Source organism: Phaethon aethereus (genome assembly GCF_964289735.1).
Source record: "Phaethon aethereus genome assembly, chromosome: 1".
Classification (NCBI taxonomy): Eukaryota; Metazoa; Chordata; class Aves; order Phaethontiformes; family Phaethontidae; genus Phaethon; species Phaethon aethereus.
The window spans coordinates 70,030,859-70,048,363 of NC_138575.1; the positions used below are offsets into that span (position 1 = coordinate 70,030,859).

Here is a 17,505-nt window from a genome sequence, read left to right on the forward strand (position 1 = left end):
CCATAACTCTCCCTACCTCCCTGCTGGGAGGTTATGTGCTTGAAAACCAGCAAAACCAGGAGGAAGGGGGAAAAGGGGGTAATGGACCAAAAAACGGGATTCGGACTTATTATACAATTATAAGAGGAATCTGGGACTGAATACAGAATTACTGAATCAAGGGAATCTGGTATATTCTATAACGCACTGCTGCAGTGCTGTTTGCTTTTGGACATCTTAGCACCAGGAAGACTTGAACTGAAGATGTAGATAGTGACACCCAATTAAGGAAGCTAAAGACTCTTTTAGAGGAGAAAAAGTGTAGCTTCAGCAGATGCTGTTATAGAGTGGAGATTATAACTGGGTTAGGGAAGGCTGAGCTAAAATGAGTGCAAGATGTACTTACATGGGTATAAACTCAAGCACAGGTGGTTCAGGTTAACCATTGTGAAATACTTCATAGAGTAGTGGGCTCATCTTCCAGGAGCAGTGATGGTAACTGTATCAATTCCAGTGTTTCAAAAAAAAAAAAAAAAAAATTGGGCTTGATGCACTAGAAAAAGTAGTACCCTGTGAGTGTTTTCCTGTTGGCCCATGTAGCACTGACCGGGTAGCAGATTAGTTGAGGCTGGTGTTTACCCTGTTTATTATCACAGTTTCTGCAGTCCAGCCCACTGGGTAACAGCCTGTGAGATGTAAATACATCCAGGCCTTTCTCCTTTGTGTTCAGACAAGCTTGTCATCTTCCTGTCATTCTAAGTTTACTTGTCAAAAAATCTTGAGATAATTTTATTTCAGTTTTTTAAAAATCTGGTATCTCAGAAAATAATCTGTTCTTTTGACTTGGAACCAATATTGTATTATGTATATTTTATAATTTTATTTGTTTATCACTTGTGAGTTGTTCCTTAAATTAAAAAACAGTGGATCTATTTACTTGAACGCTTTTATGTCCTCAATTGTTCCTAACCCCTTATGTTAGTATTTCTTACAGAAATCTGAGGCAAAGCTGAGAGCCAGAACTAAATGGGCTGACAAGTGCCGAAACATTCCTGTAAAGTGTTGCAGCTGTATCCAGTTGAGGGCCCTCAGGTGTGTGAAGTGCATGCTCCTTCAAAATGGGTGTTAAAGAAGGTAAAAGGTTGTAATTTCTGTTCAGGGCTGCTCAGTGAGGCAGGACTGTTAAGACAGCTTGCTTTCTCTGCAGCCAGATGCCTGGAAAGACTAACAAAGGGGCAGTCCCTGTGTAGATCCAGATTTAAGACAGACTGGGTGCCACCTTCGTTTCCTGTCTGTACAGGACCTGTAACCCAACAGGAGCTAAGCAAGAGGCAGCTGTGATCTCAGTGCTTCTCCAATGAGAACGCAATTCTCAGATTAGGTGAATAATTGTCATCTTGATGATCCCACTTCTTAAAGTTTCTTATATCTTACAGCAATTAACATGTAAATATGATTTTCTTTCCCCCATGAGTGTTTTTTCAAGTGGTATGAATTCCTATAAATCATTTAAATAGGAAGCTCAGAAGTGTCATCTGGATTTTCTTGTCTTAGTCATTCCCTTCTCAAATAACTCCCTTGGTGTTACAGCTTTTAGAATTCACTTCCACTTACAAGAAGTTTGTTTGAGGGAAAAATACAGACACTATTTTAGCAATCTAGCGTGAGGAAGTAGAGTAACTTTAATGCATCTGTGTTGATCCCTGAATGCAAAATTGAATAGCCCAGCAAGACTCAAAGAAGGGAAAAAAAGAGCAAAATCAGTCACAATTTTCTAATTTTATTTTAACAATCTTGCTTTTTAAAAAATACAAGTTCTGATTAATGCCAGGGGGATGCCAAGTGCCCATTGGCCGCAGGCCTTCTCTCTCACCTCAGTTTCCCCTCCTGGGAGTAGTCATCTCTTTGTCAGGACGGCAAACAGAGAGCAATAAAATGCTAAATAGCTGAGTTGTGCTACAAGGCTTGTAACAGAATCCCAAGGGACATATGTCTTAGTATGGCACAACTTTGTGTAGCGAAGTGTTACTGACCTGGACCAGTAATTTAATGTTGGCAGGATATACAGTAGGTCTGCAAGGTGCATCGGGTGAGGTATTGTTTGCGCTTTAATGGTACCAGTATCTCTTTCTTCTGCAGATAGATCTATTACGTAGCAGAAGGGTTTAAATGTAAGTGAGAGCTCAATTACCAAAGAGAAGGGAATTCAGAAGGTGGAGCAGGCTTATAAACAAGACATTGGAGAGCTTTAAATGCTTCTCCGTCGTAAACAATTGAAGTGGCAGCAGAGCTGCCCTTTTAGTTGCAGGAGGCCTTCTGTACAGCCAACTACTACAAGAGCTTTACGCTCTCCAAACAGCACACTTACTAACAACCTAGAAACCATGGCACTACAAAGAACCACTCTTTCTACAAAGGAATTCTACACAATGGAAGCATCGTTTGACAGGATCATCTGTCCCAGGCAACCTTTGCATCCACGCACAAAATGGGATTTCACTGTCAATGGTTTGAATATGCCATGGCTAGATAAATTTCAAATATGCCATTTTCTCAATAATGTCTTAAATGGAAAAAGGCACTCACTGTTGAAACAGCAACTTTGTTATGTGCTCTGAAGGAGTACTGAAGTAAGACTTGTTAGTAATTCTGCTGTGATTCTTCTAGTGTCTCAACTATGCTTGCCCTTCAGTGTATTAGGGATGTTCTTCTAAGCAAATTGGTACTATTGTGAACTTGGCCATAGGAGCAGCAAAACATAGCTGGGTGTGAATAGCGCTTTTTTTTTTTCCTTCATCTTGTTTTTGGCAAAGTTGTTTGGGGTTTTTTTTCTTCAGCTGTTTGATTAAAGCATGGAGTGCTCCTAGGTACAGGTATCATCTTATCCTCTCTTGAATAATGTAGTTCTTAGCTTTTACTACCTGTTTAATGCTGAAAAGGAAGATGCAAGGAAACAAGTATCTGTACAAGCATAATATACCTGTAATTACACCTCCTTTGGCCAGGAACTTAGCATCCCCTCAACACATCTCACATCACATAGGAAAAGTTCACAGTACCAAATTTTACAATCACAGTCACTCACAGCACCAAGATTGTCCAGACAAAAAGAAGTTACTGAAGAGAAAGGCCACTGGCCAAAATTCACACAATTGCCCACGTAAGGGCTCAGGTTAAAAATAAAGCACTGGTGGGAAAGTTAAGCCTAGCCTTTGCTGACTTTCTGTTTGGCGTGGGGAGAGCAGCAAGTCGCCCGTCCTAGCTGCAGTTCTGAACAGAGCAGTGCTAACCCCTCAAAATGCATCAGCCACGTGAGAGCTGGGGAGAAGAGCCCCATGGCACCCCCACTTCTGCCTGTGGGAGCTGGAAGTTACCAGACTGTAAACATTTTATGGTAGCAGTCCCCTGGAGCAGGCAGTTGATCCCACTCTGTGAAAAGGGAGGTGAGGCAGAGGCTGGGTCCCACTAAGCCTGAGCCCTGAAGAAAAGGGATGTGTGTGCAGTCCTGCTGGTGGCTGGGGGTAGCAGTTGGTTGTGCTTTATTTCCCCTTCCTGTCAGGACAACTTGAAAAAAGGCTGAGACCAGGAAATGGGTGTTTTCCCAACGAGTGCAGCCTTGCCCAGGTAACAAAATACGAGCCTGGGAGGGGCAAAGTCCTTCCTCCGAAGGTGACCTCTGTGCTCCTCCTTCCACCCGACTGGTTTTGGGAGCAGCTGTAGCCAGGCAGAATAGCAGACCTCAACCCCCACTGAACATTAATGGAGCTTAAAACCAAAGATAATTGTGTTCTATGAGAGGTTACTAACAATTAACCTTTTTTCCCCCCCTCCCAACCCACCCTTAACCACATGCACATGGAGGACAGGGTGCTGGTGCGTGGGCTTTTGCCGAAGCTTGGGAGGGCTCCTGCAGCACTTTGCCATCTGTGCTGCAAAGTGAGGTTCACCAAGCACAGGGCCCAGCCCGAGCAGCGCCGACATCCTCCGCTCTGCTGTTTGAGAGGGGGGCAGGTGGCAGGCTCTCAAGCAGATGCCGAAGGAGCCTGAGGAAATCTTCCCAGCCTGTGTAAAGGGAGTCCCTACGCTCTGCGTAAGAGAAAACCAACACTGATCCCATAAACATGCATATTCACAGAGAAAGGAGAGCCCCAGCACATGGGTGCTGCTGACTGAAGCAGTAAAGCTGCTGTAAACCCTGTTGTCACCAGAAATAAGTGTCTTGGTGGTAGTGAAATGGGGCTTAAGGCCCCGGATTATGTCTGTGCCAGATTCACGTGTTCCTTTAGTGTGTGAAGTCAACATAAAATGCAGAAGATTGAAGCACAGAGGTAGACATTTTCAGCTTGGAGAAAGTGGCTCTTAGGCTTGAAATGACCAGATGGCCGGTGTGCTCCTGGAGGTTCCCCAGCTCTGCCGCCGGGGAACAGAGGTGGGGGCTTTACCAGACCGAGCCAAACCCAACGCGTGCTTCTTTTTGTCCCTGCCCGCACCCTGAAGGCACGTCTCTGCTGGTCGGAACCCTCTCGCATCTCGTCCTTGCGGTCAGCAGGAGTCCTTAAAGGAGGGGACAAAATCCACCGGTCCCTGTTGTTGAGGGGGAAAAGGAAAAAAATAAACCTTTATGGTCACAAAGCAACGCGATGTCCTGGCGGGGAGCAGGAGGGGAAGAGCGGGACCCTCCAAACTGCAGAGGGGCAGAAGCACTAGAAGACGACTCATCGTGAAGAGCAGGCGAGTGTTCCGGGGACGAGCCTCTGCCGTAGGCTCCTGCAGGTAGTTGGCTTTGCACCGAGCTTCCGCTGATGGATTTGTCCGGAGGAAAGGGAGGAGGAGAGCGGGAGCCCCTGTCCCCTTCCCCTGCTCGGCCACGGCGGCGGGAACCTGAGCAGAAACGCAGAGAGACTCTGCCGGGAGCGGACCCGGAGCGGGGGACTCAGCCCTGGGCGGTGACCGCCAAGGCGTTCACGTACCCGTGGGGGCCCACGTCGGCCTCGGAGAGCCCGTGGGCCAGCGGGGCGGCGGCGGCGGCGGCGGGGCCGTACTTGGCGGGCGGCGGGACGGTGGCGGGGCGAAGGAGGCAGCAGGTCTCCAGCGCCTCCAGGCCGCGGCAGGCGAGGAAGAAGAGGTTCTTCAGCATGAAGAGGGAGAGCGGCTGCTGGTAGCGCAGGAGCAGGAGGCAGCGGAGCGCCAGGAGCGGGGCGTCCAGCAGCCCGGCGGGCAGCAGGAGGTGGAGGGCGAGGCGGGCGGCGCCGGGGGGGCGGGCGGCGCTGAGCTCGTAGAGCCAGAGCACCGGCGAGGCCAGGCAGAGGAAGTAGACGGCGATGAGGAGGTAGCGCAACGGGGCGGGCAGCGGCGCCGGCCGCCCGGGCTGCAGCACCAGCTCCAGCAGGGAGAAGCTGTCGAGCAGGTCGAGGCAGGTGGCGAGGAAGGCGGCGGCGGCGCGGTGCTGCGGCGGCGGCTGCGGCGGCAGGAGCAGCTGCCCGGCGCCCTCGGTGCCGATGGCCCGCAGCAGGCAGTACAGCAGCGGAGCGGAGAGCGCCAGGGTGATGCGGAAGCCGGTGGTGCCCAGCGGCAGGCGCAGCTCGATCAGCTCCAGGATGGAGGTGCCCAGGATCAGCGCCGCCTTGGGCGTGAAGGCGATGGAGTAGATGAGCCAGGCGAGGTGCGCGTAGGCGAAGTCGCCGCCGCGGGGGGGGCCCCCGGCCCCACGGCACCCTGCCCCCCGACCGCCGGGGGGGCCGTGCAGCAGCAGCGGGTGCGGCGGCGGCGGCCCGGGGGGCGGCGGGGGCCGCTCCCGGCGGCGCGCCCGGCTGTTGCGGCAGAAGAAGATGCCCCAGCCGGCCGCCAGCACCAGGTCGGTGGCGATCCAGCTGCACCAGTACAGGTCGGTGACGGCGATCAGGTAGAGGTCCAGCAGCGCGCCCTGCCCCAGCAGCAGCACCAGGGACAGCGCCTGGAAGCCCCAGCGCCGCCCGCCCGCCGCCCTGCCCGGCCCCGCCACCGCCCCCGCCACCGCCCCGCCGCCCGCCGCCCCGCCGCTCGCCGCCGCTGCCCCGTACAGCTCCGCCGCCGTCATGCTGCGGCCCGGGCTCCCGCCGCCGCCGCCGCTGCTGCTGCTGCTGCTGCTGGGGAGCGGCGAGGCGGCGGCGGGCAGCGGGGTGGCGGGCGGCGGCACCAGGGGCTTGCTGATGCTGATGCTGTCCTCCTCCTCCTCTTCCTCCTCCTCCTCGGTGCTGCTGCGGGGGCTGCGGGGGCGGCGGGCCCGCGCCGAGCCCGAGCCCGAGCTCGACCCCGAGCCCCGCCGGCTGCCGCCGCTGCTGGAGCCTCCCGGGAAGAGGGGCTGCCGGTCGGCGGCGTGCGGCAGCGGCGGCGGCGGCGGCGGCGGCGGCTGGAAGGAGCCCGAGGAGGAGGAGACCGAGCGCTGGTTGGAGGCAGCGCGGTGCATGGTCCTCCCCGGCCCCCAAGCCGGCGCGCCGGGCCCGACGGCCGCGCCGCGGCCCCCGGACCGCCCCCGGACCGCCCCCCACCCCGGCACCGGCACCGGCGGCGGCGGCAGCAGCGGTGTGGAGAGTCCGGGCGGCGGGAGGCGGCGGGGGAGGCCGGGGGCGGTGCCGAGCCGCCGCGGCAGCAGCTGCCGGAGCCGAGGCGGGCGTCTCCGCTGGCGGCGGAGGGAGGGGGCTGGGGGAGCGGAGAGCGGCTGTGCGGCCGGGGGAGGGGAGGAGGGGGGCGAGAAGGGGAGGGGAAGGAAGGCGCCCCCCTCCCCGTCCCCCGGGGCTGCGATAGAGCCAGATGTCGGGGAGCGTGGCTCGGCTGCCTCCTTCCCCCCGCCCCGACTCCGTGAACGGAGCCAGCCGGGCCTGGGCAAGCCAGCCATAGACATGCCACAGCCCCCCGGCACCCACCCCAGAAAATCAGAGGTACTTCAGTCTCCCTCGATCTCTCTAGGCTGACCCAGACGAGAGCCAGTGGCCTGGCGCAGAGCCTACAGCAAAGCACTCGCTTGTGTCTCCTCATCTGTCGCACTGGACGTTCGGCTGCCTGTACTTTTGGTCTGTGGTGGGTAATTGTATATCAAAGTAGGTGGCTTTTACCCCACCGACTTCCTGAGTTGAGCCAAGCCACGCACTGAGGGCTCTGCCCAGCTTGCCGTGATGGGACAGTGGCTTCAAATTGATACGAATAGCCCTGAAATTCCTACTTCTACTGAGAGTACCGGTTGGGGCCTTTATTGACCCGCTAATAATGGCCTCGAATTGAGCTGGGCTGGCTGGACCTGTCACAGCACCAGCACTAATCACTTGGCATCATGTTTCTAAGTGGCTTGGTGCTTGACAGCACCCGTCCTACCTGTGACCACCGGTGACAAGCCAGGTGCTGCCTGTCGATGATGTGAAGCATACTGAATAAGCTGTACGCAGAAATGTCTCTATTAACTACACTTTGTGACAAAGATCCAAAATAGCTTGACTTTTGAGGGTGTTACTAATCAACACATGGGGCTGAGTGAAACCCAGATGCTTAGGACTGGGAAAAGATATCCAGGATAGCAGTGACAACCATCTAATACATGTTGGTGCAGGCTCCCTGAGGAGCCCAGTAAATGTCACTGGCTGCTCTTGACGACAAGGTGAAATTGGTCTGGGGTACCAGGAGAATTCATGCTTAAACCTGAAACAAAGAAATAATGGAGGAAGGGAAGGTGAGCCCTTGAGGTGGGTTGACACGAAGATTTTTTTAGACATTTAGCAATAAACAAGAGGAAAAGTAGGGGAAAAAGGAGAGTCACAGCAAAAGCATTACTGTCAATCGAGAGTGGAGTGAGGGGGCACAGATAAATTAGTTTTCTAAAAGCATGGTCAAAACAGAGGGGAAAAGATAAGACAACTGGAGGCCACGCAACCTGTAATGTAGTTACTTGGGCAGCACAGTGCTGAAGTGGTACAACCTCTAAACTGGTATAGCAACACGCAGGCATTCCCACGGTCTCCCACGCTGGTTGCTATCCTGCTTTAAAGTCCATGGTGCTGCAGCTCTGCTGCCATTACCTGCATGGCTGGGTCGCAGCTAGGATGGGGGACACCTATTTTCTGCTACACATTGTGTTTTCAATGCTAGGATACACTCGCCAAGATTCAACCTTGCGTCAGTGCTGCTTGTCTTCATTGCCTTCCTCTAACTCACCTTATCATGGTATGCAGCATCAGGTGAGACTGAACACACACGCGCTTTCTTGCCGTCTTGGCTCTTTCTCCCTAATCCCACATTTCAATTAGCAAATAAAAATACTTTATTTTAAGAAGGTCAGTAATTATAACTGAGAATATATAAGAAACATGAGCGTTCAAAAGAACAGTCCAGCCTGGAGGGCGGCGAATGGCCTGGTGTATCCTGTCCTGGTGCCAGGACGGAGGACATGAGGCTTCACTCCAGGGCAAAACAGGCAGGACACCTTTGCAGATGCTCAGGAGGGACCAGGATGCAGCAGGCAGCACTGCTAGCCTTGTAACTGCAACAAGCGTCACTGGCGCTCACAAGTTTAAGATCAGGTGAGTCCAAAGAGGGCTGCTGCCATTTATTTTCCAGCAGGTGACTGTGTGGCAGCCTGAGGCTGAGGACCTCCGGCGGCAGGCTCCCGACAGCCCGGTACAGTGCTGCCACATTGAGTCCAGGCAGCTCGGGGGCTTCTGCAGAGGCACTTGGCCCCGTGTGTCACAGCTCCAGCATTCCCTCTGCTGCACGGAGCCACGGGCTGCCTTTCGCTGGGGGCGGCTCCCCACGATCCCCATCCCACGTCAGTGCCTGGGAGGCACTGCCACGTTGCTGCCTCCGCAGTGACCCAGGGGACACTCTTCCCTCTGCTTTTCTGGGGTGTGGCACCAGCCCACAGCCACCCGGCATGGGAAAACGGCAAGCTTTTGGGTGGCAGAAGCAGTACAGCACTGCTCTCAGCCGAGCAGCTTAGTCTGAGGTCATTCAAGATGCAAGAAGGCTGCAAGCAGTGAGCCGCCTCTCCTTTCCTTGCCAGATACGCTGCCACCGTGTTTGCTCTGCTCTCCAGCCTCTCAAGGTGTGCGGACTTCGTCAGAGATGAAAGCACTGCACCTGGGCTCTGCCACCGAGCGCTGCGTGTTTCGCTGGCAAGGCTTTCTCTCTTTGACAGACTCGCCTGCCAAAGAAAAAAAACACGGCCAAATGATTGCTTTGAGTACAATTTTTGCACAACCCCACAAACATCTTGCTTAGGGCTCTGCTGGATGGTCTCTGCTATATAGGAAGCGTGAGGGTCGAGGCCGTGGCCAAGGAGGATGTTTGCTGTCTGCGTTGCTCCTTCAGGTTCGAGCAGGGCCCAGTGCTGCTCCTCTTTGACTGGTGCTAGGAGTTGCCCGGTTCAGGATGGCTCAGGCTGGCAGGAGGTTTGTGTCTCCTAATTTGGTTTCCACAGAAAAGCTGGGTTAAATGGCAGTGTAAGTGTGTGTGATCAAGGATAGAGGATAAAACCACATTCTTATGTCCTGGATCCTGGCCTTTACCTAAGGTGGGTACATTCATCTGACTCTTCTCAGGGTAAGCCAAATGCTTGTGTCACTGGCACGATTAATGTGTGGTCAGTGCCGAGGATTAGCTAAATTGGTCTTGCTCCTACCACTTCACCTATTCCAGTGCAAGAGAAGTTTTCCACTTCTACGAGAGGACATGGAATGAAAACCAAGCATCCATCTGGGCCGCTGAGGGCCAACATCCCTTACACAGAGAGGGTTGCTCCTACCCTGCCTGGGCAGCAGACGGTGATGGCTTTGCCTCGTTGGCTCTCGTGTTGCCAGGTTTCCTGGGCAATGCGCTTCCCTGCGCCGTGGGTGCCGCAGGCTGGACGTGCTCTCTTAGCTGCTGTGGCAGTCTGCCCGTAGGCACTCGTGTCTCCTCTGCTTACGGTCCAGAAGCTCGTTTCACAAAGAAGCCTCATTTCACACAGGTTTGGATGCGTTTCTTGCGGGACTGGCATCTGTCCCACTTGCTGGGTAAGTGCAACTGGATGGGGGGTGCCTGGGCTTCAGGAGGGATGGGCTCTCGCCCGCAGCTGTCCTGCCCACATGGGGAAGGGGGCTCTGACACACCAGCCAGGTGATGTGGCAAGCTCAGCCCAGGGGAACGGGGGAAGCGAGGCACCTGGGAGGGAGCCGGGTGCTAAGTGGGGCTGCCTGGGCTAGCACGTGCTCGGTGAAGCGTCTTGCACCTCTTGTACCCTGGGGAGCATGGTCCTGCTGGGCTGAGGCTGTGTGAGCAGGGCAAGAGGAGCCTTACAGAAATGGTTCTCCAGAGACCAAAGGTTCCCTGCTGGGGCTGGTAAGGTCCCTGCATCCAAGGTAGGCAGGTGGGAACAGGGACCTGTGGCTATAGGGCAAGGGGAGCTATGAGCAGGGATGGGGGGATGTTGGGAAGGAGGGTGGGAGCTCAAGGGCTTCCTTGGGCTGAGCATAGGCTCCAGCAGGACAAACACAACCTGAACAAACAGGTGAGCATATGAAAAGAGCTTATTTGTGGGGAAGGAAGCAGAAATTGTGCCTGTATCTTAAAATGGAAGTGAGGGGAGAAATGTCTTCTGCTCGAGAAAGCACTGAAGAGCTTTTTGTAGCACACTGTAGGATGAGGTATGACAAGCTGATGCTTCCCGTGTGATCCAGTTATTTAATGCAATGTGCAGTCCTTGGAAGTGTTAGTGCTTAACCATTACTGTTAAAACATTAAAAGGCTAAACTATAAATAGCTTCTAGTCTTAAGCAGCTCCAAAGCTATGTTTCTGGCTTATTTATGTATTTATGTGTATGCATAGATATGCATACATATACTTAAAGGCAAGGAGCAGGCAAAAGAGTTTTGTGAAATAGTCATACTGGATATCTAAAATGCTATCATTTCTAGTTTACTAGTGGAAACAAGTAGTGTGCCCTCAAAAATACCCCTGATGGGGGAAAGACAAAACTTTCCTGTGGGCAGAACTCAAAAGGAAACAAAATAATGACTCAATTTCTCGGGGAAAGGGGGGAAAAAAAAAGAGAGGCAAATATATGCCTGAAAGAAAGACCAGAAACTAAATCCCTAATTATACCCTGCAGTAAGCTGTCAGAAACTGGCAGCAGTGGGAGGAAAAGGAGGCAAAGCTGATCTCAGTAAGTTTGAGCATAATCTGCTCTACCATACTTAAAATGCCTTTTGTGTGGGAAAGGAAGGTTCTGCGATTCTCTGACACACACTTCATACTGCACTTATCTAATCCGCCGTTCGAACAGTCAGGGTTGAACTTACAGGTAAGTATAGAAGAGTTTCACCTGGCCAGCACCAAAATTGAAAGACGCCTCAGTTTGTCCGCCTCCGAATGCAGAGCCTTTGTAACTAAACCGCTGATCCAGTATTAGGGTTTGGGGAATACAGACACTGTTCAAAAGGGTATAAAAGTGTAAGAATCTATTGCTTGTAATTACATTTCAGTTCAAAGAGCTTTGAACACCAGCATAAAATGCAAAGAGGTTTTTTTTCATGCTTGTAGCAGGGTAGGGGTTTGGAGAGCGAAGAGGATTTGGAGTTTGCTCTTAGTATTTTGTAGTTACTTGGTCTTAGCACGCAGTGTGTATTGGAACTGACCTTGAGGAGAAAGTAGAAATTTGTAGTAGTTGAACTGACTGACAGGGAAAAGCAGGTTTATTATAGTGAATTAGAGAAAAGTGCTTTCTTGATGGAACAGTTTGGTTCCTAGAGAACATGTTGCCTTGCTGGTGTGGGGTTTTAAACGGTTGCAGACACTGGATCTATAAAGGTCTTTAAGTGCATAATTTTCATCAAATTGACTGTGTGGCTGCAAAAATCCATAAACACCTGTGTTTTTTATAACTGAGGTTAGGCAGATGCAGTAAAGGAAGAGTTTGGGCATGCCCCTAAAGGGCCAAGGTCTGTACCAGGGTGAGTAGGTAACTGCTTAGCTTATGTTCAAGGCCCACCGGAAACCACAGACATCGTAAGCACTTCTCAGGGCTTACTCTGGTAGGCATTTCTCACCACATCTACCTGGGAGAAAATCCCAACTTGAATAGGGCTCTGAGTGCCTCTTGCTCAAGTTGTTTCTTCTTCCGTGTTTCATGATGCCAGTGTTTAACTCTGCTCCTTATGTTGGTTAAGGATTTCTGTGGGACTCTAGGTTCCAGCTAAGGCTGTCTCCTACAAGTGATGCCTTCACCCTAGGCTGCCCTTTGCTTTGACAATAGCACAGTGATTAAAAGCATTCATCTGAGAGGTTCAAGTTTTAATTTCTTTTTGCCTAACTAAACCTTGATACACCCTATTTTGGGCAAGTGTTCCAACTACCGGAGTGCTGGATAAAAGGAGAAGGCTGGTTAATCCTTTTTATTATTTGTTACAGTTCGGGGCCATAGCTCATTTCTCCAGGATGTAGAATACAATTCAATAACTCTCTCTGCTGAGAATGGGAATCCTCATCTAGTCCCTCCAAAACTGCTTTTCCTGCTTTATCAATTCCTTCCAACATAAGGTTCTGAGGACTCTGAAGGCTTGTTTTGCTGTCTAATGTGCCTCCTGTGAGCTGTGAACTTTGTATATGGAAAACCTTCTGATGGACTACCCTATAAGAACAATGGAAGTGAACTGGCTGTTTCTAGATCATTAGAGCTGATGGTTTTCACCTAGTAGGATCTTTAATTTTCCAGTTGCTGAAATCAGTGTAAGCTTTTGGCTCTAATCTGAAAGTTTGCTACTTAGTATGTGTCTCCCTAACTCCACTTACTTTTTTCAAAAGGTACCAGGGCATGGCTCTTGCCAAACAAGCTGGATTTCTTTTATGATCACAAAGGGTTTAACACAGAGCCAAGCAAGCTTCAAGCAGTAAGGATGGCTTTCCATATGCCCTTAGGCTTGTTTTTCATCTGCAACAGCAGATAAAGTTGGTGGCATCTAGCCTGTGGCTTCCCCACTCAGTAGACGTAATCACTACAAACAACTGCTCAGGTCAGGTCACAACTGAAAGCATCTCATACACAGGGGCATCCCAAAACTAGTCTTGACTGTGAACAGTCAGTCAGGGCATCACAACTTGTCATGTGTCCCTTCCCCTTCCCTCCCCATACAGAGTAGGAATGATCAAAGACACTCCTCTTACCTGACCATGGCAGATGAAGAGCTTACAGGGAATTACAGTTTGGCTCAGTGAAAAGAATTACTGAAGGGGTATCTTTCAGGGTGGTTCCCTCAAGAAAATCTGAAAATGGCTTAATGAACAGAAGACAGAATTTGTCCTGATAATCTTCTAGTGCAAAGATGTGAAAGAGACCAGGATAATACTCACGAAATGTACACACAGCAAGTTAAAATTTATTTCAAAGAAAACATCTTTTATTATTTTATATATGTGCTAGATCAAAGGAGCAACTCTGGAACTGGGTTGAAATTAATATGAAATCTAAAATAATCACAGTTTGTGATTTCTCTGTATGATATGTAATTACTCTGCTACAGTGCACATGACATAATCTGAAACATTACCCATTTATTGGAGGGAAAGAGACACCCCAGGACCAAGATGGGAAGAAAGGGGACAGTTAGTGTTATATGACTCCCTGAATGCCAGGCTAGTAGTTGCATGCATCCTATGGAACAACAGAATTGACTTCTCTGGCCAGTATGTTATTGCATGGCATAAAAGCTCTCTGCCTCCAATCCAAAACAAGGTCTATCCCTCCTCCGGTTCCTCCCTGCTCTTCTCAGTTGCCTCACCTCACTGCATACTCTCTTTAGGCTTGACTAAAACCCATCTGTGGAAGATGGGAGTTGTTAGGATCAGGTCTTCACAATGTTTGCTGTACAGGGCAGTGCACCATATAAATATTAAGGTATTAGATCAGGAAGTGAAGTCCCCTCTCCTGCTTGGTCCCATAATCTGCACAGAAGTATGCTTGCTCCAAATGAGAGAAATACGGCTTGAGAAATACCACTTCTGTGCAATACATGAGACAAAGGAAAAGTTTTGTTCCAGCCACATTTGAAGCTAATTACAGGAAACTGCAATTCCAAGGAAAAAGGATTTCACCAAATTCTAGCAATAACAGATGTCCATAAATGAACTGCAGATAAGCTAGAAGCCTGCACAGCACTCTGGCACAAAATTCATGGAACAGAGGAGACCTGGCAAGCACTTTTGTCTGTAGAAATCTCCCACAATCAGTCAGTGTCCAACAGCAGCTGGACAACCCAGATTTCCTACTCCATCCACTGTGTCCATGCAAATCCTAGGAAGTGACTTGGACAGAGTACACTGTTTCAAGGAGCTGAGCAGGAGAAGAGGGGAAAGGTCTCTGTGTTACTCAGACCAAAGGCAGCTCGTCTGATTAATTAGTACACAGACCAACAAGCAGAGCCTTTTATGCAACCCTACTTGGTAAGAATTAGGGAAAAGGTACAAGATTCGTCTAGATTCATTCTCCTCCCTTCTGTGCAATTTCAACTCACAAGCGAAGCATTTCTTAAATACCTTATCACTGAACTTCCTCCTACACATTTTTAAGACTCCCAGAGCACTGTTTCAACGCTAACGTGGTGAAAAAACAAATCTGGAGCTAAAAGCAGATTTGGCATCTGAAGCAGATTCACATCAATTAGCTCACCTCCACCACTGTTCCAAAGATGGAGATGCCTGGCTCACTCTCCGTGAAAATGCAAACCTCTTCCCTTCTTGAAGGAGGTGCTACCTCCTTCCTCTTGCTACCTACCTCACTTCTGTCTGAGATGTGCCATGCATGCTTATACAAAATTACAAACGGCTTGCTATTTCTCAAAATTCTTCTGCACGTTCCTTCCACAAAGCTACCACCATCATTGGAGAAGCAACCAGTTTGGGATATTTGGGATAGCTGATTCATCAGCCCTACACCCCTCAGGGAACACTGGTTCAGCAGCACCTTGCCTTTGAGTAACTGGCACCACAAAGAGCAAGAAAGAGCTCTGCCAAATGTTACTGCACACACAGATGGACAGACCTTAGTATTTCTGCAGATAAGTACCTACCAAATTCAAGGTGTGGCTAGCAGTGATTGCCAGCAACCAGCTCTCTGAGTTCTATGTAATCAGGGCCTAGAAGACTGTTCCCAATTAATCCTATGAAAGTTATCATCCAAGTTAGCCAATACTGCAAAGAAAGGAGCATTCCTCTTTCTGCACTGGATGGCACCTCTGAAAAGTGAGGCTGAGGGACACTGGAGCTAGTTCATGAATAAAAGGGTTTTGGACCTCCAGTTTCAGGCCTTGCACCCTGGGCCCATAGCACAATTTTAACTGTGGCCATCACTGAAAGCTGAAGGAACTTCCCTACGTTATATGCAAAGCCTTTCCCTGTGTTTACTCTTCTGGAAACTGGAGACAAGCCCTTGTCTTGTGCAAGTAGATGAAATGGTAATTTCTTTTTCTCTCCAGTGGAAGGCAAAGGATTCAAATCCAAGATTGCGTTTCTCACAATACAGCTGCTTTCAGAAGCAGTCAAGTGATTCTTGTCCTGATAAGACAGACGAGAAGAACCCCAGCTAGTGCTAACAGAGAAGAGACTGCTTCCCACTATGGATTTCACAGGACGAAAATTCACCCAAAGAAGTATTTTTCTCCTCGTACTCAGAAAATAAGGTATAGAGAAAGAAGCCACAGAGAAGGATCTCTTCACCTGGGTCACTGACAGAGCACCCAGTCCCTTTCAGACAGAGTTTGGCATAACATAAGCACACAGCCTGCTCTGCAGTGTGACCTTCCTAGGTCATACTGCATCAGTATCAAAACATCAGGATTGAGAGAACGGTGAGCTGCCGAAGTAGAATGTCGGTACACATGGATGCTGAGGTTCAAATTAAGAACAACTCAAACTTCTGTGCAGAACATCTTGTTTGTACCCTGTGTATGGAGCTGACTGGTAAAGCCAGAGGGAGGGAAGAGGAGGCAGAGCAGAGCTATTTCTCATCCCTCAGTGTGGTGTGAGCCACTAAGGTGGTTTCCTTAGTATAACTAGGAACACCAACTCAGTTGTGTTGGCTCCAAAGACTTTCCATCATATACGCAGACTGATCTATGCTTCTAAAATCACAATGCTCCTCTGAAATTAAGCACTCCTTGCTGAGCTAATCTTTCACATGGATTTTCTCAAGCAATGCTTGCTTAGTTTCTCTGGACTATCTAAGGAGACACAGGTCTTGATCTTTCTCTGGATAGCCCAAACTAAGAGAACAGAGAGAACAGAGACAACAGAAGGTGCAGTCATTAGGGATATGGAAATGTTCCTGGGCAGGCAAGTCCCAGCTGCTAATTCATGTTAGGGGGACTCTACCTGCATGTTAAAGGAAGAGGGAACAGGGATCAGACTGTATGGGGTATCCCTGAGCTCCAAACCACACGAGGGAAGAGAGAGGAAAAAGGAAGTGAAGGACAGACACACTTGTATTCTTAAAAATGAAGACTAGGGATTAGGAATCATCCTGGCTTGATGATCTCCTCTTTCAATCCTTGCATGCAAGGAAGCAGCAAAGGTGGGCTGTGACTCTTTCTGGTTGGCTCTTGTTCCAGAGAGGGGCCCCTCTATGAAAGCTGTGCCAGCTGGAGCAGGGGGATGCTCCTTGCAACAGTTGGGGTCAGGATGGGTGCCTCTTGCTGCAGCACTGAGTTCTGGGCAAAGACACCCCTGGAAATCCAGACTCCATGGTGGTTTCCTCTGCTACCGAGAGGAGGCTGCTGGCTCCCTAGTGGGATGTGAAAAGGCAGAAGTGTTCATAGAATGCTAAATAGGGGGAGGGAACAATATAACTTTCCCCTCAGCCCTGCAGCTAGTTGCTCTGGCTACTGCAGCTTCCTTTGAGGGGCCCTGCCTCTCCAGAGCTGCCACAGGACTGCAAAATGGGACTCTGTTTCAGACTGACAGTGATGCAGTGGCAAATCCCCAAGCAAACAGAATTTGTTAAAGTCCATAGGCACTTATCCTTCAGAAGGAGAATGTTAAGACTTAAAGCCTTCCCTTTGCACAGTGCCACCACAACCCAGCTTCTGGTGCACTCACGTCGCACACTGGACAAATAGTACGTTGTACGAATGGTACGTTGGCTGAGGGCGGCTCCTTGCACAGGGAGAGAGCTTCATCCTCAAACACATCGCAAAGAGGAGGGTGGGCTTTCCTGATCTTCGCACACAAAGGGTGGAAAAGAACGAACTCTGATGGATGAACAAAATTGGGATTGCTGGGGGACAAGCCTTCTCCTTATACCCTGTTTCCATTATGGCTCAATTATTGATGGCAGCAATGTATGTCCACAGTTGAAAGCCTGCTGCCAGCTGTCAGGATTGCAGATGAGCATCAATAAAAGCAAGGGGCTTTTAGTGCTGAGAGAGGGCGGTTTCTTTCATGTTGGCTAGATTAGAAGACCACCCCAGGTCTTCCCCCTTCCCTTTCCAGTACATAAAATCCCCAACAGTAGATCTTTAGGCACACCTGTCTTAACC

General features: G+C 50.2%; 1 protein-coding gene across 1 annotated transcript; it reads right to left on the reverse strand.

The window, feature by feature from the left end:
• Positions 1-4,912: 4,912 nt before the first annotated feature.
• TMEM121B (transmembrane protein 121B) lies at positions 4,913-6,492 on the reverse strand (the record flags this gene model as incomplete). Its single annotated transcript, XM_081998070.1, has 1 exon — positions 4,913-6,492. Exon 1 carries the CDS (start codon positions 6,422-6,424, stop codon positions 4,913-4,915), a length of 1,512 nt encoding a protein of 503 aa, XP_081854196.1. The 5' UTR covers positions 6,425-6,492.
• Positions 6,493-17,505: the final 11,013 nt, after the last annotated feature.